The sequence below is a fragment of the Larus michahellis genome, chromosome Z (assembly GCF_964199755.1).
Source record: "Larus michahellis chromosome Z, bLarMic1.1, whole genome shotgun sequence".
NCBI lineage: Eukaryota > Metazoa > Chordata > Aves > Charadriiformes > Laridae > Larus > Larus michahellis.
Genome location: NC_133930.1, coordinates 10,340,141 through 10,367,158, shown reverse-complemented (window position 1 = coordinate 10,367,158; position 27,018 = coordinate 10,340,141). Strand labels below are relative to the sequence as shown.

The window sequence follows — 27,018 nt, the reverse complement described above, 5'->3', positions numbered from 1 at the left end:
TGGCTTGCTGTGCCCTGTGCAGTGGCAGCTTGTTCACTGGCAGCTGGGCTGAGCTTTTTCGGAATGGGGCTGTGCCAGGATTCCCGTGACCTTCTCTTGGCTGCAGCCTCACTGCGTCCCACAGAGCAAGGGCAAGGGGATGAAAGTCAGGCCAGAGCCTGCAGGAGAATGGGACCAGGGATAGGAGCTGGTACCTGAGCATACAAGATGGATATCACAATTTGATCTGTCTTCACATGAATTACACACCCTGCTGGATTTTAGCACCTGTCCGCAACTTCCCTGCATCAAATGCAGGCAGAGAAATGCTGTGCTGAAGTGCCCAGCCTCTGCCTGCCATTCCCCACCACCCACCAGGGATGCAGCCGGCGAGCGATGTTTTATCTCCCTGCACTTTGCTCCTTCCCTGAGCTGCATGGGGACAAGGGGACACACAGGCTTTGTAGCCGGTGCTGCACTGCTCCAGGGAGGCTGGGCAGAGCCCTTCAGCTGCCTGTCCTGGAGACGTCACAGTGGGACAGCCCCTCTTGCCCGGGCAGGGGAAAAAGAGGATGTTTCCCTGCATCTTCTTCTCCATTTTTTATCCTAATTCACTTTCTGTAACTCCCAGGCTTATGCCAGGCAAGATGCTACAGTGCAGAGAGGGTGGAAGATATTTAGGCACAGAGTTTGGGGGTGGGGGTGTCAAACTGAAGTTGTTGCAAGATCAGGACTACATTAAAACCTTGTTTTGCTGAGAAATGCACGAGCAAACGACACATGTCCTAGCTCCATCAAGTGCCACCAAGGCAGCCGGTGCAGGGCAGCTCGCAGCATCCGGAAGAGCATCCCCCGCCAACATAAATGACAGGCGGGGGAAACTGAGGCAGGTGGCTCCAGGCAACACACACTGTGCAACCTGGCTCCCAGCTTCCCTGGTCCCATCCTGGGGTCTGTGTTATCTGACAGGAGGAAAATTCTCAGGAGCAGCCTGTATGGAGAGGAGGGAAAAGAGCCAGCTTGCTCCTCCGAGCCATGCCCGGCAATACTTACTGGGCATATTTACCCGCACCACCATGACATCAGTATCTAAGTATACAGAGAAGATAAGCTGCCCAGGGAGCCATTAAAAATACCAGAGGTCACTGCATTTGGGATCAATCGCAGCAACCTCCCAAGCACCTGCAGGAGCCACTTGGTTGGTTTTTGTAACGCGCTCTCAGGGTGAGCGAGGCTTTGCTGCAAAAAAGAGCCAGAGCAGATAAAAGCCTTCCCAAGTGAGCCCTGTCTGGGGTAGGGGGTGAGAGAAGGAAGGTCGCTGCTACCCCAAAGAGGTGGTGGTTCCAGGACAGGGACAGTTTTGGGGAGCAGGTTGGGTTACAGGCGCACTCAGGGCACTCTGCCAGCCCCAAAGTGCTCAGACCTGGCAGGCTCCCTGGTGCTGGCCTGGCTCCTGACACGGCTTTGCGGCTCCAGCTCGGGTGGTTTCCAGCGAAACCCTGGTGTTTTTGCAAAACAAGCCCTTTTGCTTTGAAGATGTTTTTATGTGCTGGGTCAGTCCTTGGTTGCCGCCCTCGGAACTTTCGTCCTCTTCTTCCTTCCTCCTTTTGCCCTCCCACCCAGCTTGGAGACAGGGTTTTTCTTTAAGATGAGCCCCACCATTTTCCAGAGTGAAAAAACAAGGAAGGGAACGGGAGAGGGAAGAGGGAAACAAGTTTTTCAGGATTTCTGTTTGTTTTTTTTAAAATGTTAAATAACAACATATTAAAAAAAAAAACAAAACTTGGGGACATCAGGACTCCAAAATCCCTACAGGAATAAAGGATGTGTGCAGTTTTCCACTTTTTAATGCAGTGATTTCTCTCCCAGACAATCGCTTTAGATCCCCTGGTTTACCCAGGGGCAGAAGATCAGGGGCAGAAAGGCAGGGGATCAGAGGTCCTGGGCCAAGCTCTCCTGTCCCCAGGGCCTTTTGGGTTTTCCTCCCCCCTGTGATGCGGTGAGATGCTGTGTTGGTATTCCAGCCCTGCCCCTCACAGAGGAGAGATACTGCCTGGGAGATGTGGGTAATCGGCTGGGAAGAGCAGGTGCTGGCACATCTGGAGGCAGAGCAGGATGAAATTGGGATTCCTGAGATATATATCACCGGGGTTAAGGGAGTATCTGAAGCTGCAAACTCCTGTCCTTCAATGCTTATGTCTCATGAAAGCATTAAACATCTGCTAGCCAAGCCAGCAGCCTGAGAGCGGCCCAGGGGTGATGAGGAGTGCTGCCAAGGGGCACATATCAGTCACCCAGAGCCTGGATCCAGCCTTTTCCTTGCTCTGTCCATGGCATTATGGCATCACAGCATCCCTTCCCTGTGAATATTTAACTGGTCCTTGCAAAACCTCTCAGCTCCGGGGAATACTTAATTAACCCCGGCAAAGTGCAACTGCTTCCAAGCAAGGATGGGCCAAATCTTCCCAGAGTGCCCTGAAAACCAGATGATCCAGGGATGCAGGCACACTTGGACTGTATTTGGGATGGTTTATCAGGTGCTAATCTGGTACAGGTCCAGCCCCATCAATCCCCCAGGTCTTCCTCTGAAAGGAGTCGCGAGTCCTCCCCACAAGGATCTCAGCAGCCCTTAGCGTGCACAGATTAAACATTGACATACCCAGCACCATGACATGCAGAAAATGAGCCGGGACTTTAGACCCTCTTAAATGGGAGCTAAGCAAGGGTCAGCCAGCTCGAAGGGCAGCTAAGCCCCTAAACTCCTTTGTCCACATACCCTCAGAGCCTCCTCCAAAATCTATCCCCAGAAACCCCCCTGATCTCTTGGCACATGAGGCACAAGTTTGTCCACCTCAGGCCAGGCCCCAGCTGTGTGACACCTGAATCCTCAGACTTTTGCCTTTCCAACACATTTACCTGCCTGCTGGTGCAGGGGGAAGATCACTCATCAAACAACTCATCAGCAAACAATTCTGTCTTTAAATAAAGGGATAGTTTTCTATATTAAGATTCCTCTTATAACAGATTACCAAACACTTAGGAGTCATTATCAGGTGCTCATAGGGAAGGTATATGACATGTTCTAGAAGAAAGCGCCATAGGTAGCTATAAGCTATGGTCATAAACAAACTGTTGCCCTGTCAAACTCTGCAAGAACTGATTAATCATTTACTGAGCTCTTTTAATCTGTTTCAAATGGCAGCTTTTTAACAGAAAACACACCCAAAGAAGAAAGCAATTCCCATCAGCCCTCATTTCCCACAGCAGCCTGGCACACGCAGCATCGTATGGGGGATTTATTGCTAAAAGGGGCCCAAGGGGAGGTTTGCTCACCATTTTTTCTGTGTGCATAGATGACGTGAGAAAAGAGATATCTGCTATCGCTGCAGCCAAAGAGGGGGAGCAAGGGAGAGCCAAGGTCATCGCATGAGCTGACACAGATTAGCTACAAAGCCAACAAGGCTTAACATAAGGGGGAAGTGGCTGGGGGATGGATGCAGAGGGTGAGGTGACATTGTCAAGGACACTCTGCAGTCCGTGTAGTGCAGGTAGGGGCATCGACGTCCCTGGACGTGGATAGAGTCTTTCCCATGGACCAATGCCTGATCCTGCTCCTACTGAGAGCTGGGAAAAAAAATCAAAGCTCGCTTGTGCCCTGAAGCAGGGAGGATATTAGTCAGAGCACTGCGTGCCCCTCTCACCCTAGCTCTGGGCTTTGAGCAATTCCTGATAGCTCCAGCGAGGACAACAGCTATGGCTGGCCTCACCACCTCGACCGTTGGCTCTTGGGGATCTCGCCCAGGTCCTTGAGCTGAAATAGCAGTTTGGTTCATATTAACCCCGTACCAGCAACAGAGTCCGACCTGCCGGGAGTCTTGTGGCTGTATCCTGCAGGGATGCACCAGCAGTACGGAGAGACCTGCACCAGCTCAATGCCCACCAGACTGCTCTGAGTAGTCTTATTTCTGGCAACCATGCTGATCTGGGGTTCTCTGCACAGCTCCCCACGGCTCCTGATGCCCAGAGGGGTTTTAGCTCACCTCAGTGTGAAGGAGGCTGCACAGTCTCTGCTGGCTTGTGCCTGTACAAAGTGCTGCTGTGAAGACAGTAAACCCATGTAAGCCTGACAGTGCTATAAGCCCCCTGGAGCCACGCAAATCCAGCTCAGGTCTAGAGCAGAAATATTGCCTGACCTTTTTCCTTATCAAGAGGATCACAGTCCTTCACCGCTGGGAATAAAGCAGAGTTTACTGTACAGGTGTTTCAGTCCTAATTGCTATAAGAGCAGGCAATGGAAAGTCCCACTCCCACCCTCTTATATGAACAAACTCCTTCTTTCCAAGCCAGGAGAAAAAAACTGCAAGATCAACTTTTTCCTCATTTCAGGGCTTTCTCTGACTCCTGAGCCTGCACAGTGTCCATGTGCTGCTCCAAGCTGCAAGTAGTGGCCACAGCATCCCACTGCACTCTGCAGCGCCGCTCTGCTCGCAGCCTTGGGATGGAGCTCCACCTGCTGAGCCAGTGGCCCAGGCTGAAACCCGGCTGCAGAGTGACCAGTCATCAGATAACCTCCTTGGCAACACCGAGCCTGTCTGACCCTGTTGCATCAGGATCAGTGCTTGTGAGGACCTCCAGGGAATTGTTGAGGTGCCTGCCCCTGATGAAAAGGCAAACTGAGCAGAGAGTGATAAGCAAAGCACAGGCAAGGGGAAAAAAAGGTCGTCGTGTGCTGCCGCTGCAATCATGTGAGCACTGGAGGACAGTGGAAATATAGGAAAAAGTGTGGGAAAAGAGGGTGCTCTCATCTCAGGCTGCTCTGAATGAAGTCGGTGAGCTGGGCCTGGGCCAGTTGAAGCAATAAGCCCGGAAGGAAGCTGGTCCTGAACTGGGCTTTATCCCACTTAGACCCAGGCTCAGTTGAAGGCTCTGCTTGGAGAGGGAGCCCTTGAGAGCTGCCCATGACAGCAGCAAGATAAAAAGGCTCAATGCTCGAAGGCTTTCACCTTGGAGGGGAACCGCTCTTAATTGCTATTTTCTTGTGAAAATGAGCCAGAGACCTACTATGAGCATCAAATGCTCCAGGTAGGTCCTTGAGGGATGCTTCAGGCTCTGCATTAGTTAAGCCAACTGCCTGCCAGGATGAGAGTTCCTGGGCAATTTATCTCATACCTGCCCCTGTGGGACTTCTTGAAGCGCTGATGCACCCCCAGTGTGAGATGAAGCGCTCAGGCAGGCTGAGGGCATCTGCTCCGGGCTCCCCACAGTCTTAGCTGGCTGCTCACAGGGGAGCAGGGCTGCAAGGGCCACATCTAACTCAGACATCTCTGGAGATGCTGCTTTATCCCAAACCAGCTCCATTTCCCAGCCGTGGGTATGTAAAAGTCTCTTTTCCCTTCTGCATCCCTTCCTGGAGGTACAGAATCTTTACTGTGGTTATTTTCCTATACATTTGATGCCAAGTGCTTCTCTGTGATCAAAGGTTTCACTGCAGAGACAACCCCATGATGGCCAGACCCCTCAGCTTGCCTCAGCACTTATCCAACTTCCACCAGGGCAATGAAAGCCCATCTTCGAAGTGGATGTAGATGGAGGAACAAATTGTGATTACTGCCAGCCAGTAGCCAGAGGGATGTGACAGGGGTTTTACCATGAAATCTCAGCAAGAGAGATATCCCTGAGTTTTTCAGAAATTGCCCAACATGGCTGAAGCCGATCCTTTCACAATCACTTTGAACCAGGCAGAAAGACGGAAAAATCTGCAAAAGGCCAGACAGCTGAAAAGAAAGCTAATGATCATTTGTACCTCTGTTCAAAGGAGGTCACCCAGGGAGAAAGGACAGCTTCATCCTGGAGAACAACAACCGAAGAGCCCCCCCAGCGACCCAGCCCTCCTCACCCCAGGGACCCGGTGGGAGTTTTGCCATCCCTGTCCTGGGATGATACTGAGAGTACAAGAATGAGCTCAGATTTTAAGCTCAGTAAAGAATTTGCTGGCTTCAAGGCTGGGGTGAAAGCCTAATGGACGGCTGTGCTGTTCCTGAGCATCCCTTGGGTTTTAGGTTAGTGAAATATTCGTCTCTGCTTGCTCTCCCAGCTGCTGTGTGCCAGAAAGCAGCACCAGTCCCACACCAGACAGGGCTGCATTGGGGTGGCTGGGGAGTGATACCTGTGTTTGAAGATGTGGTGGGTAATGTCACGTCCCAGTCAGGAGATGAAGTTTCACTTGCTTATCACTTCACTCTGATTAAATTCACCATGAGCTGCAAAATGAAGAGGGAAAAGCAATGCAGCCATCAAATTGACAGATGGAGACAAGAACTAGGCTGCTCCATAGGACTCAGGTCTGCAAGGACTAACCGGACATGGAAATTATGTGACCGAGAACCAGCAATTATAGGACAATCCTGCACTGCGTGGGAGAGACCACAGCTGGAAAGTAGCTTGATCCTAGGGCGAGCCCGGGAAAAGCTGTGGAAATTATTTTGAAGAAAGCATCCCTACACATGAGGCCACGTCATGGAAGAACAGGCTTTAAGGCTATGGAGCAATTTTACATGCAAATATCTCCTTGCATATATAAGCAACAAGGCCAAAGTGGTGTCCTGAAATGCTAAAAATCTCAGCGGCTGATGTTCTACTGATTCATTTTGACCTGTGCTGACACATCACTTTTAGACTGACCACTTTTCTCTAGGGATTAAAAATGGCATCCATTTCTGGGTTAGGTTCTCCTCAATCCGGTGCTAGTGACGGGTTCAGTGGCATCCTGAATATCCTGTGTCTCACTAAGGGAACACCAAAGCCAGAAAAAAAGGATTTGCCTTTGGTGTTAAGTTGCATTTCTGGAGACGCATGGATGGAGCAGATCTCCAGATGGAACAGACCTCTTGTCGAGTGCCCCATGGCAGGGCGGTGGGCAGCAAGGAAAGCAGCCAGGTTCTGTGATGTGGCATCCCTCATCAACCTTGATGCCAGCCCGAGGTGATGGCACCAGACACAGGGGACAGCTGACCTGAGACGCTTCAGGACATCACATTGGAAGAGGAGCACCAGCACAACCCCTCTAGAAGAAAAGTCAGACGCTTTTCCTTCCTTTCCTTAGGGCAAGAAAATGAAAGTGGCTTAACAGCAGGTGGGAGACATTATTTGAAGCAAGAAGATGCCCTTCAAAAAGCTGGAATCCCACCTGGAGAAGAAAACGCATGAATTTCCTAAAGACTTTGCACAGAGTTTAAAAGGCCCCAACAGGAACAGAGGAGACTCAGAATAAAAGGGAAGGTCCTGGCAAGGTTAAATACCTGCAGCAAGGAGGGAAGCGATGGGAATGGATGCCATGGAGGTGGCAGGGGTTTGCCCAGGGCAAAACCTGATCTGCTCATCACACAGAGGGAGAAGACCTGCTAAACTACTGGGATTGGGAACTCCTGAGCTGAAAATGGTAGGAGAAGAGTAGGGAACACACTTACTATTTTCTTAGTTTTCCCTCGGTATCCTCTGTGGGTCTAGGCTGGATTCAGATCTGAGGATAGACCTGTAGCCTGAGCCTACATGGTCCTTCCCACCCTAAAACTGCAGCAAAGATCCCTGACAGCCCTCTGCCTGGCAGGAGGAGGACACCTTCCTGGCACATGCAGGGCCAGGTTTTCTGGGTGTTAAAAAGCAACTGCAATCCAGTGTCTTGGGAGAAATGTGGGATTCAGGATCTCAGAGACAGATTTCATGGCTTTGGGCAGATCACAGCCTCTATGTGCCTCAGTTTCCCTTGTGTTAAATGGATGGAAGGGCCAGGAGGAGAAACATGGGAGATGGACCAGCTCCCAGAGTCAGAGCAATAGCATGATCCGTGATAGAAGAGCTCAGCGACCTTTTCACCAGGATATTCACTGCGATGCTCTCCATCCAACGGGGAGACACCTCCACCTCGAGCTCTTCCCTCTCCTCCTCCTCCTCCTGTGGGAGAGACATGCTCGCTCGATGAATGTGGTGGAGACCATTTGTATTTTCAACCCCAGTCATGCAGAGGAGAGTTTAACATCTGTACTTTTTTAAATTAAAAATGCCTGGCATTTAGCGCAACTTGACACCTTCCCATGGGGAAAAGACCAATCCCAAAGAAACACAATCTGTGGTATTTTTCTTGAGTGCAGTGCTACAGCCAGCCAGGAGCAACCTCGTCAGGGCAAGAGGTTATCCCAGCCTTCCCTTTTGTTTGGCTGTAGGATATCCCTCGCCATATCCCCATCCGCCTGGGAAGACGCCGGTCTGGTTTGAAGCCAGATCCCCGCTCTGAGAAGGGGAAAGCTGGGAGCCGTCAGCCCGGGGCTGGGCACTGCAGCTTCACAAGGCTCTGACAGAGCCTGTGCCCTTGCACGGATGCCAACACTGTGCTGTTTAATTTGATGGCTTGGCCACTAAATGAAGCAGCTCGCTGCTCTTGAAGTGACTCCTGGTCTCATGGGCAGAGCCAGGAGATGTGACATTGGTGTCATCCAGGACTTGACCGCAAAAGTAAATGTGAAGCCATCATTTTTATGTTGGGTTTTTTTTTATGCAAAAGGACTAATGATATATCTGGGCAAGAAGGACCCCAGTGAGCAGGTGGGACAGACAAGTGCAGAGAGATTGTGGCTGAATGGGAGCATCTCGCTAGCAAAATTCTCTCTCTGGCTTCCCCTGCTGCTATTTGACCTGACAGCCTTTGCTGCTGTCCCTCAGGGAGGGACATGTGGTTTTCCTGCTCTGCAGAGCCCAGACTGATGTATGAAAAGCCAAACTCGACCCGAGTAACCATCAGGGTGAGCATCAGGGCAGACCCACAGCACGACCCTGCTCCCTAGCCAGGAACTCGGCTCCAACCCCCATCACCATCCAGCTCTGGGACACCTGCAGCCGGCTTGTGAGGTTTTATTTCCACTGTGACCTATAACGGTGCTTAAACTCATCTTGGCCAGGGATGTTTCTCCCTAAAGAGAAAACAGGGAAACGGCCAAGTGCAGGGTTTCAGCAGAGGCATCCCACGCCCCTCCGGGCACTCCTGACGAACTTTGCCTTTTCTTGCCAGGCCAGCCCTGCATCCTCCTCCGCTCCCAGCCCTGGAGAAGGCAGCCCGCCAGCCTGCTTAGCATTCGCCTCTCATTGCTGAGAGCCACTGTCGCTGCTAAGGAGCTGAGCTCGGTGGCTGTGAGCATCTCAGTCCAGTGTGTGTCCCCCTCCCTATCCTGGCTCGTCATATGGTTTCTCCTAAGGGATAACTGCTGAGCGGGACCGTGTCTCCAAGCTGATCCTTTGCTGATAAGCCAGCTGCCAAGTCTCCAGACAAAAGAGTTTTTCTCTCCCCAGCAGGTTTTTCTGCTGTGAAAGACAGAGGAGAGGGGGAAAAGCAGCTGCCTGGCAATCCTCGTGGGCGAGAGGCTTCGGGGGCTCCTTAACCCCTGCTGTGCTGGCAGACCATGGAGCTTTTCAGGCTGAGCCTGGGCTGTATTTGCCTCCTCCCTTGGCTTGAGGGTAAGTGTCTTCTCCTTTGGGGTAGCTGGGAAGTGGGAAGTGAACTGCACCCCCAGGTTTTAACTTGCTTTCCTGCTGAAGTGTTGCTTGGGCTGCGAAGCTCTGAGCCCACCAGCTGTAAAAGAAGCGCCTATGGGTGCATTCCAAGGCAGCATTTAAAATGGGATTAAAAGCAGGAGAGTGAGGGGCAGGCTGGCAAGGTGCTGGGATGGCTTGGCCAGGGACACCATGGCATCATGCCGCCCACTTTTATAAAGTGCTTTTAAACTGCTAAGACTAGCGGATGAATAAACCTGCTCTGGGGGTGAGGCAGGCACTAAGTGACTTCCCGCGCACTCTGTTTACTCACTGCCAAAGCTGCTCCTTCTGGGCAGAGGTGAGTGGGCTCAAAGCGTGCTGGCAGCATGGGAGAGGGTGGTGGGAAAGGGAGCAGGACCTCGTTGTGTTAGTTCTGCTCCTGTGGTAGTCGGCTGTGAGTGGGACGTGCTGGGGAGCTGCAGAGTTTGCACTGTTCACCATGGCAGAGCAAACTTGGTAGTGGCTCGTGTTATCATTCAGCTGCTTGCTGAGGTCACTCAAGTCCTGTATCCTGACTGTACACGGTAGCATTTTGAATCCAAGCAGCCTTGGTTTTGACACGCGTGGGGAGATGAGGAAAGCAGAAGTCCTGCTGGGCACCATCCTGCAAATCCAGAGTGGTGCTACCCAGGAACATCTACTGGGGAGCGGTGCTACCTGCGGTCTTGCCCATCCCATCATAGGCAGTGGGCAGCATCTCTTTTCCTTAAAGAAGGGCAAAGCCTCAGAACTAATAAGTAATTCATTTTTTATTATGTCTGAGATGGCAGGTTGAAAGGAACTCATTGAAATAAATTACTGAAGTGTTTTAAGGCTCATTCAGTCCCTGAAGGTGCATGGAGGACAGACCTGCAGTTTTGCAGGCTACCTGCTCAGAGCTTTTCAAGCTCCCTGGACCAGAGGAGTACAGCTATTTGGGCTGCACAGCTGGGATGTTTATTCCTTAAAGACAAACCTCAGATGGGCAGCTCTGACCTTAATGCCTAGAATAGAATAGAGTATTTCAGTTGGAAGGGACCTACAATGACTGTCTAGACCAACTGCCTGACCAGTTCAGGGCTGACCAAGTTAAAGGATGTTATTAAGGGCACTGCCCACATGCCTCTGAAACACTGACAGGCTTGGGACATCGACCACCTCTATAAGAAGCCTGTTCCAGTGTTTGATCACCCTCTTGGTAAAGTGCCTCCTAATGCCCAGTCTAAACCTCCCCTGGTGCAGCTTTGAACCATTCCTACATGTCCTATCAATGGATACGGGGGGGAAGAGATCAGCATCTCCCTCCCCCTTACCCCTACTCAAGAAGCTGTAGAGAGCAGTGAGGTTGCCCCTCAGCCTCTTTTTCTCCAAACTAGATAAGCCCAAAGTCCTCAGCCGCTCCTCACAGGACATACCTTCCAGCGCTTTTACTGTCCTTTCCTTGCTCCACAACCTCCAAGTGCGTGATCCCTGGGCTTCTTTGAGCAGCTAGCCCTCAGTTTGCTCTGCAGCCAGGTCAAAGGGGGGGTTTGTGCTCCTACAGATCTGACTTTTGCTCCATTTACTGCTGGTTTTTGCACACCAAATCTTGTTAATTAAAGTAAATCCAGTGAATTGAATCTCTCTTTTTTTAAAGCCTCAGGCTGAGGGTATGTCCATGTGCCAGTGAGGGATGAGGATACACGTGCATCTTTTAAAGGTTACAGGAGACATGGTTAGAACTTGGAGATGACACCATGGTGGGATGCCAGAAGAGCAGAGTAGCCTTCAGGGTCTTGCTCTGTCCCTTACTCTAATACAGATCTTGTCCAATGTTAGAAGAAAGGGGTTCTTTACTGCTGCCACAAACAGGACCCCCATGGCCATGTTTTATTAGTGAATTAAGGAGGATCACAGGACATTTTCACAAGACTTTTCTTTTCCTTTCCAGTGAAATGCTTTTGGTGTAATTGCAAGATCAGCCACTGCATTTCAGCCAGACCACTAATAAAACAACAACTGTTTTGCAAGAAAGGAATTTATCTTCCCAATACCTGTCAGTGCCCAAAGCAAGCTCAAAGAGCTCAAGGAGCCCAAGCCCTCAAAGAGGGCAAACATGTTCTTGCTTGGGGCTGATTTCACCCTGCAGCAGCCTCTCCCCACCCCATGCTGGCTGGGGCTGCTGAGTTTTAAGGCTGCTGGCAGGACAGAAAGGCTTGCTCTCAACAGACCTTAGAGGGTTCAGTTTCCTACTGGAAATCCTGGAATTGCCTAAACTGGTTCTGACAGTGTTTTCTGGAAAGCCCCTGACAGCAGGCAGGGAGCTGAAGTGTTTTCTTGAGAAGTCAAGCCTAGTGGTATGATGGGTGAGTGGGAAGCTGGGCACCAGCGTGATCTGTGCATGTACAAACAGAAAGAAAACTGCTGAAATAATACCTCATTTAACACTGGCTCTCAATTCTCATGCACTGAGTATGAGGCTGGCGGGGGCTCTGATTGTCATCCTGGCCTGATCCCATATCCTGGGGGCCACTCTCCTGCCTCCCAAACCCATGTGCAGTGCTGGGTGCTCCCTGACCCCTCGCACCCCACCCTCCTAAGGCAGCCCTAAGAATTGAAGAGGCAGAAAGGCCAAGCTTATCTGATATTTCTCCTCCCCCATATACTTTTCCAGCCTCCAACTATTCTCTGCTTGGGGGATTTCCTGACCCCAATGTGTTTAACTCTTCGGTGGCTATCAGATCTGCTCCCTTGGCTTGTGCAGGTTCTCCCTGTCAGCGAGGATGCAGACCCACCTCCCACATGCTCTGAGCCTTCCCTTGGCATGCCACGTCCCATCTGGGGTGAGTCCTTGACCAGTCAGCCCCTGCCATCCTCTCCAGACCTCTCTGGATTTTATAGATCTCCATCATATCTCCCTCGGGGACTGATTCTCCCCACATGCATCAGCTTGGTGTTGACTTCATCAGCCTCCCCTGCTTCCCATCATTTATCCATGTGTTTTTCCATGCCAAAACCTTCCTTCTTTTCCTATGGCTTCTCTGCTTCATGGAGGCCTTTGCTGAGATATTTGGTCAAAAGTGGACCTTGCAGTAACATGGAACACTATGAAGCTTTGTTGGTCAACCAAAGGCAAGATATTCGTAAGAAAACAGCAATGGTTAGGAAATAACACAGCCCAATGTTGTTGCCAGAAGCAACAGCTGGGAACTACTCTTGGAGAGACATGTTACTGGAGAATAAGCTGAGTGCAGACCAAGAAGTATTTGCAATCAGGTACTTGCACTGGAAAGATGTTTACCAGCTAATTACTGGCAGTTACCAGTAGGCTTTGTTGATTTCTCTATAAAAATGACACAGCTTGATAAGAGGCGATCTGCTGCATGAAGAGATGGAAATTGCACTCCCATAAACCCAGAGCTCCCAGTTGCCAGGTTGCTGCTCACCCAGCTCCAGCTCTGCCTGCTCTGCTGAGCCCGATGGGCAGACGCCTCTTTGTGCACCAATAGGGACTCACCAGACTCCATCTAGCATCACCCTCTCCATAGGTAGATTGGCCACACCCACTGACTGGTCAGGGACATTTGCGTCCCTAAACTTCACATCCAAGAAAGCACAGCCAGAGCCTGAGGGAGGACCAGGGTAAGATAAAGCTAATATTGGTTCCAGACAATAGCTTGTTTTGCAAAAAAAAACCCACCTAATCTCACCTCCTGCCTTGCTGGTTTTGGGTATAAATTCAGGCAAAATTGAAAACGGAGTGACAATCTTACTGCTTCCCTGTGCACATGTGGATTTCCTGCCTTTGACCAAACACATCTGGGTCACCACACCCCTCTTAAAACCGCAAGTGTGTTCCAGCTGGTTTTGATTTCCACATCCCATAGCCCTGAGCTGGTCACCTGCACGAGCAGCAGAGAGGGGCTTGCTCCCTTCGGTGGAGGGAGATCTTTGCATGAGAAGGGGTTGTTGCTGGGCTGCATTCAAGTCTGCTCCTGACCACTTATTCAGGGCCTTGTTTGTCCGTACCTGATAATATCTCAAGCTGCTTGCGTCAGCTAGATTCAATGCAATTTTCATACAAGTGATCTTACAAGGCAGTGTCTTGCACTGATCTCCATCTGCATGGGGAACCCTCCTGCCTTAACTAGGAGCTCCCCTCTTCTGCTACTGCATTTCTATCTGGTCCTGACCCTCTGGAGGAGGTAGAAACAGCCTGTCAGGCTGAGGGCAGCTCAGAAACAGCTTCCCTTGCTGCTCAGAGGAGACATCTGGCTGAGTTTTCACTCACGGCAGGATATAGTAACTTCAGGCCATCACAGCAAATTGCTCCTGCTGCTATGGCTAGTCACATGAACGTCTTTTCTACTTTCATCTAGTGTCTTTCCAGACTGCCCGGTTTTGTAAATGTGCTACAAAAGCCCCACTCTACATTTAGTCCTGAATTTGAATCTGAGTAAGGGATCTGGACAGAAAATAAGGTAGTTCTGCATTACCAGTGTGAGGCCCAGCAGCGAGGGTGGGACGTTAGATGCTGTGCTTGCCTGAAGGGAGAGGGTCTGATAATCAGTACCAAGGTAGGGAGTGGTGCCATCTGTATCACCACAGTGTCTAAGCAGCTAAAGATGGCTTTCCCAAAGTCTCTGGCTATTTTTTCTTCTTTTGGGCTGCAGCCATTTCTATTAGGAGCTGGAGTCCCTCGTGGTTGTTTTTAGAGCGAGGGCAGAGACCAAAATTGCTGGCAAGGAAATTTGAGAGGATGGGAGTCTTCCAAACCCTCTTCCCATCTAATGCCCCTTGAACTACTGCAATAGTCCAAAAAGACAAAGGGATACTAAATCTTGGGAGAGCTGATATTCAGGGGAAGTTATGCAAGGAGGCAAACGTTTATAAGGTATATGATAACGATATGGGTCAGTCTCCATTGATACAGGCTCCACAGTGAACATATCATCTACTGCAGTGATGAACAGTGGAGGCAGATTAACCCGAGCAGGACACTCTCTGGCTTGTCTCACCATAACCCAGGCTATGGCACTGCTGGCTCCTAGGTTTCTCATCCATGGTGCATGTACCCCTAGTGCTGTGCTCATGTTGGGTGGAAGCAGCTTGGAGACACTTCTCCAAGCCACTGTTGCCACTGCCTGCATGACTCGGGGTGACGTGCTATTGTATGGTAGTACCCAAGAAGAGCCATGTTTGGGAGCTCTTCTGAGCTGCGAGATGTCCCCATGAAGCAGTTCCTATGACAGGTGCTGTGGCTGTCGCAGATGGATGCCTGCCTTCGAGGACAGGTAGAGGCAGGAAAAGGTAAATTCCTGACTGTGATTCAGTGGTCGTCTTATCCCTACAGAAAATACCCACTTAGCATGAGAAATTGACATAATTAAAAGATTTTTGCAAGAGTTAGGAACGCCACCAGGAAGGGCAAAAGAGGCCAAAGACAATGCTGAGGTTCCCGGGTGACATGGAGTGTTTTGGGAACTTGTGCTTCCTCAGCTCTGACTTACTCCTTCCTTCCACAGACCCTTTAGAGGGAGCATCCCCAACCAATTTGCAAATGGCTTTGATCAAAACATCACAGGCGCTGCTTAGAAACAACAGAAACTTTCCAAGCCAGACTGGGATTACTGGCAACCAAGGCTTTCCTGGTGGCATTACCTTAATTAGGAACGTTGGATGGGTTTTGCTCCTAATCCTACAAGGAACAGCATGTCCCAAGAGTGGCCATGCTGCAGAGAAGCAAGGGGCTATATTTGCTTGCTTTTCTTTCTTGTAACCAGAGTGGCAGTATCATAGGACAAACGGGCTGGCACCAAGCGTCTTTGCTAGAAATTGTTTATTTTGTTCCTAAAAATACGAAGAGGCCAAAATGTTCAAGCATGAGCAGCTCAAAGCAGGCATCTATTCAGGCTCTGTGGGTAAGGTTGGCATTTTTCAGAGACGCTGAGTCCCATCCCCAGGGAGTACATCAGATGCTCTGCTTGCTCCAGGTTAACATTCCCAAAATGTTAGGGCTGATGGCCTTATTTGCAGGGCTGCTGGACAGTGGGACTTGGCAATGCTTGGGAAAAAAAAGGCATTTTGCCTCCTGAGCAAGGATTCTTGGTGCCTGATGTGTATCCCAAAGTAAATATACTCCAGCTTTATTTGTGGGTCTACCCCTTATGACTGTGTGGGGCATATGTTAATGATTGCTGCCAGTTACCTGTATCTAATTGTAAATTGCTCACTTAGACAGGAACATCTCAACCTCAGGAAAGCAATGATGTACAGTGATTGGTGAATCTGTATGACGGACACGGACTCACTTCTTGTTTGGCAAGGATCATGCCAAACACCACAAGGAAAATCCCGCTGTTGATAGCCAGTTGATAGTACAGAGAGCTGAACGTCACTGTTGGTAGGGAAGACACTCGGGTCGCAGTTCAGAGGGGAAGTATTATGGCCCCAACTTTGCTGACACTCTCCCATGTAATGTTGAACCAAGCAAAGTTTAGCTAGACCTCCCTTCCCAAGCTGTAAAACAGTCATTACACTTTTGGACCTGAGGTATGGTGTGAAGATAAAAATCTATGAATAACTTGGTGTCATTCCTTACTGAGGAGCTATACAAATCTCAAAGGAAAGCACTTCAAGTTGCGGTGATGAGGTTCCTCAGCTCACATATATTCCCATGGCAGATGGAGTGCCTTGGACCTTCAGTGAGGTGAGTCTCTGCAAATTGAGACCTCAATAGAACCAAGAAAGCTGGCAGAAAGGGTCAGCTCAAAAGTGCAAATGGCTGGTAGATAACATGAGGGCACACGACGCTTGCTGCTAACATCCAGGTAACACAGCGATTCTTTGGACCATCAGGGACTATACAAAGGGAACAAAACACAAATCTGCTGGCTGGGTTAAACAGAAACACCCTTCAAAATTTCACAAAAAAATGAAACGTTCAAATGGATAGGCATTGCCAAGCAAGGAAAAGAAAAAACAGCATAGATTCTAGCATGTTTAATAATAAAACCCATAATAAAACACATGAGAAAAAGATTTAGAGGAGCAAATTAATGAGAGCATAAAAAAGCTACCAACAGAAATTTTCAAATGTATCTGAATAGGAACCTATTTGGGTTAAGGAGGCCAATAAATAATGGGCTTAAATGTAACAAGGGCAACCAAAGCAGGGCAATGTAGAAAGGCTGAATGGATTATTGGTTCTGGTGCTCACTTCAGACACGGTCAGGGGGGTCTCTGCAGTCGGAAGAGTGCTATCAAACAAAATTGTCAACAGAGGAAGTTTTAGGGGAAAAAGTAAAAAAAAAAGGTAAATAATCTGTGGCAAATGACCAGCCCAGATGGCATCCACACTAAGTTACAGGAAACTAAAGAAAATTTTTAAATGGCAAATGACCAGCCCAGATGGCATTCACACTGTTACAGGAAACTAAAGAAATGTTTTAAACTTCTAAGGAGTATGTAAACTCTTACCTAAAGCAACCTCAGCACCAAAGCACTTTGTTACAGCAATTATGTCCCTCTTAAGAGGGATCCTTACACAGCCTGGGGAAACACAGGTCACTAGGTTTGACATCGGCATCAGGCAAGTCAGTAGAAATGAAGAACAGAATTTGCAGACAGACAGATAAATATGTGAAAAGTCAATACAGCTTTTGTAGAGGGAATACGTGGTATCCATGATGGTATCAATGAGTGCATAAATGTGGTGAGCTAATCTAGACCTGGTGCTTGCGTTTGCAAAAGACTTTTGATAAGATTCTTCCACCAAAGCCCTTAAGAAATTCCATTCTCATGGAGTTAGCCCACAGGCTGGAACAAAGATGTGGAATTAGTTGACAAGACAACTCTGTGACAAGCTCACAGAGTGAAGGTATCAGCAGGTGCCAACAAAGATCAAAAGGTGTGAATAACAAAGTAGTTAGGTTTGCTGATGGCACAAAATTATTAAGAATAATCAAAACTGAAGTTGACTGTGAGGAGCTGCAGAAGGAACTCATGATACACCTTGAGCAACAAATTGGTTTTTTAACTTCAGAGTTGAAAAATACAATGCAGTGTACTTGGGCACAACCATTTTAATCTTAAATACCCAGGGAGCTCTCTTAACTAGTTAATACGTTTTAGGAAGGAGGCACTGGTGTCCTTACTGTCTTGAGTGAGCTCTTTACTTGCCTGATTCTTACCCTCTTCCCCTATTAGCAAATGTTAATGCCCAGTGATGGAGACAGGATACTGGGGTCAGCAGATGTTTTATCTGACCCAGCACAGTTCTCATGTTCCCCTGTTACACTTTTATGCAGCTCTCAAACCATTACTTTGGAAATGGGTCTCTCACAGTTAAAATGGAGCAAAGAGGTGAGAATCCAGGATTCCAGGTCCTAGAAAAAAAATATGATGGGGGGGATTGTATTCATCGCTTTGGATTTTCAAAAGATTCTGGGAGATTATACATGAGACATTTCTCCTGCCTTTGGAAGCTGGCAGAAACTCAAGCCCAAGGTGCATTAAACATCTTCCCTCCATTCAGCCCTCAATAAGGGGTAAAGAGGACAGGACTCCTGAGCTGTCCACAGATCCCCCAGAAATTTAATTTCCATTTAGGCACATGGGCTTGGCAGGAATTGCCTGGATCAGTGGCTATCACAGGTCCATGAAACTCAATATCCCAATGCGGACACATCCATCCTCATCTCAGAGCCGGCACAGGAGACATTCCGTGGTTTCTGGCTGCCTCTCCCCATGCATTCAGGCTGAGCAGAAAGCCCCGAGCTGTTTATGATTTAACAACCCCCAGGCACTATTAATTTAGCAGACCCCTAGAATTTCCTGAGAGAAAACATAAGAGCTCTTTTCAGCTATTGTTCATACCCTTGGTATTGTGTATCGGCTTCTGTTTACACTGTCATTAGCTTTTTCAGGTACTGAGCCAAATACTTGCTGACAGGGAAAAGTATTGTTCTTTGCTTTGGGAAGGGAAACTCTGCAGAAACAGTTGTTTAGATAAACATCAGTGTTCTTGTCTAACATCACTTTTCAGTCTCCTCTCATTCTTTATGCTCAATACTGTACGTTGATGGGGCTTTTGTAACTTTGATTCCTGGGGAAAAGAGGAAAAAAAAGTCACGGCAATAGCTGGGAGTTACCATGCGTTAATTGTAATTAAAATTAAAAGATTCCTCAGAACATGCAGAAACTCGAAACTGTTATTTCTATCCCTCTGTTTTAGGCATAAAATACACAGCAGAAGGTAGACCCCTGTCAGTGACAGATGTTTTAGCATTTAACATTTTGCTCAGGATGTTCACAGGCCACACCTCATGATTTTGTACTGAAGAGGGGAGCGTTTGTCCAGCTAACAGGATGATATCCATCCCAAGTTATCAGAGATGCAGGGAACTCCTGCTATTAAAAGGAACAAGAAATTAACAGAAAGTGCTTCCAATTGTGTGCCTGTTGTGGGGTGGATGTAATGTCTCTTTCTTACAAAGGGATCCTTAAAAATGGTACTTTCATGCCTGAGGAGCAAAGACCAATGTCAGACATGCTAAATCCAAGTTTGTTTCAATACCCATATAAGCTATGTCAGCCAAGTACTTCCAGACTTCTGACAGGGAGTTGCTGTAATATCACCAGAAGCCACTTAATGGAAACAATAGTCCAAGCTGGCTTAATTGGCACCAGATTAATAGCACCGGGGGAATTCAGGGGGTTCAATTGCTTCTTTAAAAGAAAGATTTGATCCAGATAGAAGCAAAAAAACGCCAAACCATCCAACTTTTTTGGAGGGAGGGAAGGATGGGTACCTATTTAAAGTTATAACCAGTTGAAATATTGAATTAAGTATATATAGGCAGATATTTCATAACAGCACAGCTTTTCAAGGATGGTGAGGTTTTCCCCATTAGTTACATGGGTTACTTATGTCATTGTTATTTTCCTCTGGTATTGCTCCTGGCTATTTACACATCACCTATTTTAAAGAAAAGTCATTCTGGGGAATTATGAAGCTGGGGGAATTGTTTATTTAGGCATGCTCATCCAGGAAAGGACTGGTGGGTTATGTCTGCCCTTCTCCAGGGCATTTACGATATCTCATGCTCAGAAGACATGTTTTCCTCAGACATGCACTAAACCGTGCTCTGGTTGTATGGCAGCAGCAGAGGGACAAGGCTTCCTCATAAGGAACACCCGGCTGGAAAAGTGCATTCGCATTTCCCACCACGAGACCAACTCCATCAGCCTGACCGACTGCGAGGTGCTGTCCCAGCAGCAGCAGTGGAGCTGGGATCCCACCACCGGGACCATTGTCAGCCTTCAAACGAAGCAGTGCTTGTCAGCCCACAAGATGCTGGAGAATACCCTGGTCAAGCTGGAGCCCTGTGGGCACTGGGAACGCCAAGCATGGTCCTGCAGCAAGAAGGGACACTTGACTCTGCAGAGCTTGGGATTGCACCTCAGCACCAAGGAAGGCGGCCACAAGGTCTTTGTCACGAAGAGGAAGGACAAATTCAGCAGGTGGAAGACTTTAGCAGATGAAGCCATCTGTGCTGCTGCCCAGACAGCAGCTCTGATGCCCAGCAAACCAACGCAACAGGCTGTAGACACACGTGTGTGGATCTATGAAAGTAAGATGAGGTAGATTTAGCATCAGATAACATCTAACTTTACATGTCATTCAAGCCACCTAACACCAGGCTTGCATCCATCATTCTCACTCATGTTCACTTTGGCTCCATCTGGAGAGATACCAAATGGCTTGAAGTCAGCCCAACTACTTGGTACCACCAGTTTCCAGTAGTTGCTGTTCAGTGTTTTCCAGAAAGCATGCAACACCCTAAAGGATCAGGTCTCTAAACCCCAGCTTCATTTCTAATGACAGGCAAAATTGAAGTATTTTGGAAAATCCATACGAATCGCTGCCCAGAACTAAGAATAGTTGGAATTGCTTGAGCGTCCCAAGTCCAAAACAACCAAGAAGTCCAATAAAGTCAGGAGCTGAAAACTTTGAAGGGGCTTTTGATACTTTGGGATGTCACTTTTGGTAGCAAGAAAACTGGAGGCAGCTGAAAACCTCTTTTAAACTTGTATGAATTGTTGAAAAGCAGATATATTTGAAATGAGAAATTGTTGCTTCAGTTTCTAAGTAACACATTACAGTTATCTCCTGCCAGACCCCAACAGTGCACCTATCACTAATGAAACCACGGTTCTAACCTTCATCCCATACTCTCATGATCCTCAAAAGTGAACCTTGCTCCTGGTGCCTGACATAACCATAAAGAGAGTGGTGAACACAGCAAATGTTGGGAGGTAGTTAAAAGTGCTGCCCTCCCTTTGCATTAAGAAAAGCAAAAACATGACATAAAAAGAACACAAAAATCCAGTTTTATATTACTAGCTTTATGGCCTTGGCCTCTGCTAAAAGGAATTTAATCTCTGCCTTCATGAGTGTTCACTACCCTTTGCCGAGACTAGACATAAAAATGGCAGAAACCCTGGTCCTGTCATAGTTTTAGGTTTTGGATGCCAGGCTAACAGACATCAGGCATGGTCATTGCACCAAGATGTGGCCGTCACCATTTGTCAGATGGCCAGTGAAGCTCATTGACCACCACTGATAACTTATGTTCCAGTCTGTTTCCCTCTTTCATTCACTCCCTTATGCAAAGAAAGGTGGTTTCAGGATTCTTCTTGTGAAGATATGTACAAAACTGAGACCCAAAAATAACAGTTATTCCTCCCCCCACCCTTTCCTCCTCTCCCTTTTTCCACTCCAGGGACCAGAAAAGACTTGGCGTTCGTCATGACCTTTCTGTGTTTGTCCACTCTATAGGTGATGAGGTTCACAACTTTCCTCAGGGGAAATTATTTCCCTTACATGAGGCTATTCCTCACCTTAAGGACTGACAGCCCCAATGAGATTTTCAGCTTTGCATAAATGAGTGAAGAGAAAATGTGATGAATCCAGTTAGCATAAGCAAATGGATTATGAGTATAACCTTTTGACACAAAGAGGCTATATCTAATTTGAAATAAAAAGAAATGCAATAGCTTTTTTTGGCTGTCATGTGCAGATAAGATGTCCTTTTTACTGAGGTTTTTAATTAGCCAACTAGAAGGTTAACATGTAATTATCACAGTAGTCACAAGTGTTAGTGTTTGTTTAACATGAAGGTAAATACAGCCAATACAAATTAGATACCATAATAAGCTAGTTAAATATAGGCTAGGAAATGCGTGGAACATTTAAGACATGGGGAAAAGGCATGTGAAAAGGGCATTTGCATTCCCCAAGGCAACGTTCCTGGCAGCCCAGGGCTGCCTCAGAGCCAGGCTCCCCAAATAAGGCTGCGAGGGTAAACACAGAGCAGGCTTTGAATCAGGTTGTGCCAGTTAGCATGTCTTGTGCAAACTGATAATTTTCCTATCAGCCCCATGGTTCAGAGTCTACTGGAGGGAACTTCTGACTACTCAGTAACAACATCAGTCCTATGTGTTTGTTTAGGCCTTTCTTATACAAGTTTCAGTTGACCATCAACAGACAACTTTTATTTCAGCGGGTTATTTGCTCGATAAGTTACACCCGTGTACCTGCAGATGCTGGTACCACAGGAAGGGATGAGGTTGGGATAAGCAGCCAGAAGCTGTGCAGACATGGGTTTCATGATCTTGCCACGTGCATCAGCACAGGAGAGGGGTAACTATTGCTGCTACAAGGTTTCCCACAACCTCCTCTCTAGTAGTAGTTGCTACCCCACATACCATGATGCTGTTGAGCCTTGCAAGAGGTATTGACTGTTTACCACCATTTTGATCCCATTTCTTCCTCTGTTGTGTTGGTAATACCTGTGATGTTTCCACTTCCCTCTTGCTCACACCTTATCCTTTAACAGCTGGTGTTGCACTCATGCTTTTTAGGCCAATTACCTTACTTACCACCAGAAAACAAGCTCTGCTTTGGCTGTGGATTCAGACTTGAGAGGTCCATTTCATTTTTGAAATCTGTGAGAATTGAAGGCCCCTGATGCACAGGAGGAGGTGATCACCACGTCCTGTTCCCCTTACAGGGTAGAGGATTAACACGGCAGGGCTGTGTTCCCTCCCCTTGCTGGGCACTGAGCGTATCCAGGTTTCTGTACAAAAAGTAAGTGATAATCGCACACATCTTTTATTTCCCTCCAAGCTAAAACCATTGATTCATCAAAGATCGATGCCATGGACAGAGAACCTTCTGTGAGCTTGACTGACCCACCGCTGACTAACAGATTTAACAGCACAGTGCCTCCAACGAAGACTAAACAGGCATCCCTCCCAGCAAATGATGGTGAGCACTTTTCTTTTCTGAATGCATATGTGAGAACAGCAGGAAGGAAAGTGTGGGCAGCATCTAGAGATTACTCAAGTATTTTCAGTGGTGGTAATACCTAAGTACTTCTGAAGAACTTCCATGTGTACCACTGAGAGGTTCAAGGCTTTGCTCTCACACAACATATTGAGATGTTTGCCTTGGCAAGTGGTTCAGTGATACGGCCATAGTCCTAACCTGCAGACACAACCACCAGATGTTCTAGGAGCAAAAAATATCTATGGCTGGAGAACGCTGAGGAACAAGAAAGTTTCCTTTCCCCTTCTGGCTCCCTACAAAGGGGATTTGTGGTTACAGTGCAGCCCCAGGAGGAAGTTGGAGCTTCCTCCGGTCCCACAGTGGAAGCTGCTAATCTGAATCTCTCTGCTTCTTCTCCCAGATGTGTCCCACAATCACTCTAAAAAGCACCACGGAAATCGAGGGAAAAATGCTGGGGCCAGGCTTGCAGGTAGGTCCAGTGATCAGCCAGAGGAGGAAGAGACCAGGTGGATGAAGGTTCATCAGTGCCCCTGACCTTCCCATCAATCCAGAGTTACATTCCCCCAGGTCCTGCTGAGGATGCTCAGTAGGGAATGAGGGCACTAAATTATCTGTCAGATAAACTCCTTTTAAAGATTAAACAAATCTCCCCAGGCCTGGAGTATAAAAGCGAGCAAACACATGCAAATGCTTTGCCCCAGCTCACCAGGAGAAACAGATACCCACTAGCACTGATGCCTTCCCCCAGCCCTTCTTATTTCGTATCAGGGAGCTGCTGAGCGGAGAAGCATGAATAGTTATTGCCTTCCTAGCAAGAAAGAAAACCTTTTTGTGGCTATTTTCAATAGAGGGATGCTGTGCCGTATAAAGCAGCTGATTTTATGGACAAAGCACTTTCCCTGCTATCTGCTAGTCTTCAGGGACATTACAGGTGTTTTTTTGTGACAAATGTGGCTATTGCATAAGAACGGGGATAGGTACAGCAAATGCATGATTGTTTTCCATGATACCCTTTCAGGTACCAACTGGAAGACGGCCATGCTGGTCCTCAGCCCCTTGGCATTCATACTGGGATTAATAATACTGACACTCAATGTTCATTACAACAAGTAAGTGAGATTCAGGTTTATTCCATTTGCCTGTCCAGCATTTCGAAACAAAAGTCTTGATCTTGGCACCCTTCCCCATCCCACAGCCGAAGTGTCTGGCTCTGAGCAGATACGTCTGCTCACCTTTGACGATTTCTGCCCCCTGCCACCCTGTTTCTCCCTCCCACTCACTATCCCACCAGCTGGCATGGAGAAGCAACGAAGTGACAGGCAGATGCAGTTACATACCCTCTTCTCTCTTTTCCTAGGAAGAAGAAAATCCTCTCTGCTCTGAAGAGCTCCCCAGCCAACGGCAGCAGAGCTGACTTACGGGAGCCATCTCCCTTACGAAGAGGTCCCCAGACGTACCTTCCACCATCTCGCTCCCCTTCCTTGAGGCACGGAGAGATCCTCATCGAGTGGAAAGACGGGACTGTCACTCCTCTTTTTGACAATGCCAATTATCAAATGGACTAGCTCCGAAATAATGGAGCTGTTGTTCCATCCTGTGTCACTCTTCCCACCAGGAAAAGTGCCACCATAGCCAATCTCCTCCCTAGCCTTGCTGTTTTGACAGGGAGTTGTAAGCACTGTTTGGGTTTTTTTTTAACACTTGAGAAGAATCTCCTTGCACAGCACGAGGTTGAAGCAAGCAGAGCAGATTGTTCGGTTTGTATAGGCACACGCTGCTTAGCTCTTCCAGAGCCGATTTAACCCGTAACAAACCCCAGATTTAGCTCAGTGAAGCCAAGACTCTCGCCAGCTGCAACTGTCCATTGCCCTAAAATTCTAGAGTTACCGAGCATATGAGAAAGTAAAACCCTGGAGACAAGGTGCAAGGTGAAAAACAGAAGTCCTGACAATCCTTAAATCCTTTTTAAGATAAAACTAGCTGCCAACAGACACAGAAGGCTGTCAGTTACGTTGTCAACGTGAGCACATAACTAACAAGCACTGCCTTCAGGACATCCTGATATCTGCCAAAATACTCCCCCCACTAAGTTATCAGTTAAGTAACAGCAAGTCATTTTTCTAACTTAAAAGATAGCACTCCATCATCCTCTCTGCATCACTGCAAGAGTCCTGCTGAGAGAGTATGTGTCTTTTAAAATATTTCTATATTTAGGATGTATTAGACCTTATTATAACACACATCCTCTTTCTTTATGTAGAATGACAAGTAACCTTGGTGATGCTTGTCAGGGATATTACATTATCCAGCCATTTTATACCAGCTTCAGTCTCCGATTTCCTATAGCCATATGGAATAGCCAATGAACAGATATACTGCTCCCTTCTGGAGCAATAACACAGTGTTGTTGTTTTTTTCACTGGAAAACAGTAAGGCACTGTTTTCAGCCTTTACATTTCTTGTTTGAGCATAATTACCTGTGACTGTCACACCCAATCCTGATCTTTTCTCAGTGAAATTTGCAAGGTCTTAGTGCTTTCCTAATATTAATGAATTTATAGTTTCCTTGTCTCTGATCTTGTGATGATATAAACTGTAATCATGGCTATAAATCAGGAATTATTTGGAGAAAGAAATACTAACACCAAGAAATTACAAGTATGACCTGCATCAGTATATTTGTTCAGCAGTGGAGCCGAACTGAGTCTCTTAGACTTAAACAACATTTTTCACTTTACCTAAATTAACTTGTGCCATTTCAGTGGAGCTTGGACTTCTCTAGAGTTTGATTTTACTTAACCTAAGGCAGAAGTAAGGTCTCTAGGGAATTTAAAGTCTCTGATTTATTGTTTTCTTCATCTTTCTTCTTAAACATAGATCCACATCCTGGTAAAAAGCTAAATGCCACAAGATGCTACTACAACCAAAAACTTAACTGGTGTCAAGAAAGAAAATACAAACCTTATTGGTTCAGGGCATAAAAATCATAGAGGTTGGAAATAAATGTCTTCCCCAGACAGATTATTCCATAATTACTCAGTGGAGGGTTTCCCACATGCTCCTTGGGAAAATATTTTACTACTAGACATGGACAAAGGAAGAACTCTTTCTTCACCAGTGAGCAGCGAACACAAACAACACAGTCAGAATTAAATTCTGACTGTCGGATGTTTCCACTTTAAAACAAATCCAAAGACTGTTGGGTCAAGTTTCCAAATGCGTAAGCATCATTTTACACACAAAATTTATGGGGATACATTCTGTACATAAATCGCTAAAAACACACACGCAGCGCCTCACCAATTATCACAGCTACTTCCCTTGTACCTTTTTTCTACCACAATTAAGATGCCTGCCTTTGAAATTTTGTCCAAAGGGCACATTGCCTTACAATGCATAGCACATGTTACTCTCCAAAACCTTGACGCATTTTGGGAACACTGTGTACGCAGTGCCATTAAAATGGAAATACTTACTTGGAGTTCAGCTAATGTATTGCTTTCCAAAGCAACAAGTGCTTATGTTCATTACTGCTGAATGGGCAGAACACGTGACTTGCTAATGACTCTCCATAATTCATAGTTAATATGCTAATCTTGCTCATAAACATGAAGGCAATAACACCATTGTTTACATAGCACTGATTAAATGGTAGCTCAAACAATAAAGAAAAAATAAGACTGTGAAGCAGCACAGGCTTTTAACTACTTTCTCCCCCTCTCTTTTACTGGTTGTTCTACATATTTCTCACTGGTTTAGATGCTAGAGACCAAATTTTCCAAGGTATGGACAGAGGACCTGAAGGTGTGAGTCTTCATCACGAGGGGTCTTAAAAAGCACGTTAGCCAAACGTGCATCAGGAAACAATCCAAAATAGCTGATTCTGCCTTGGGGCTGGACCTGGTGACAGTGGGAGATGCCTCTGCTTCTAAAGCTAGCTGAGAAACACTCAGAGCAATCACCAATCTATGTGCTGTTCTCTCTGCCATCACCTGAATGCGATGCTTGTAAAGAGTGTTCATAATCAAAATAAAACCTGACTGTAAAGTGGAGGAGCACTGAAATTGTTCATGTGTGTACATATACATACTAAAAGACCCCTTACAGTGCATCCTTTTATGTGTGTATGTGTGTACATATATATA

At 47.3% G+C, this 27,018-nt stretch overlaps 1 protein-coding gene across 4 annotated transcripts; it reads left to right on the top strand.

The window, feature by feature from the left end:
* Positions 1-9,106: 9,106 nt before the first annotated feature.
* LOC141736191 (uncharacterized) lies at positions 9,107-26,934 on the top strand. 4 transcript variants are annotated; one of them, XM_074570014.1, is made up of 6 exons: positions 9,107-9,483; positions 19,686-20,153; positions 22,712-22,852; positions 23,274-23,342; positions 23,892-23,982; positions 24,231-26,934. In XM_074570014.1, exons 1-6 carry the CDS (start codon positions 9,429-9,431, stop codon positions 24,436-24,438), a joined length of 1,032 nt encoding a protein of 343 aa, XP_074426115.1. In that variant the 5' UTR covers positions 9,107-9,428; the 3' UTR covers positions 24,439-26,934. The 4 variants fall into 4 exon arrangements, with proteins under 4 accessions (XP_074426115.1, XP_074426114.1, XP_074426116.1 ...); XM_074570013.1 differs by having other exon boundaries at positions 9,114-9,483; positions 19,683-20,153; XM_074570015.1 differs by lacking the exon at positions 23,274-23,342 and having other exon boundaries at positions 9,259-9,483; positions 19,683-20,153.
* Positions 26,935-27,018: the final 84 nt, after the last annotated feature.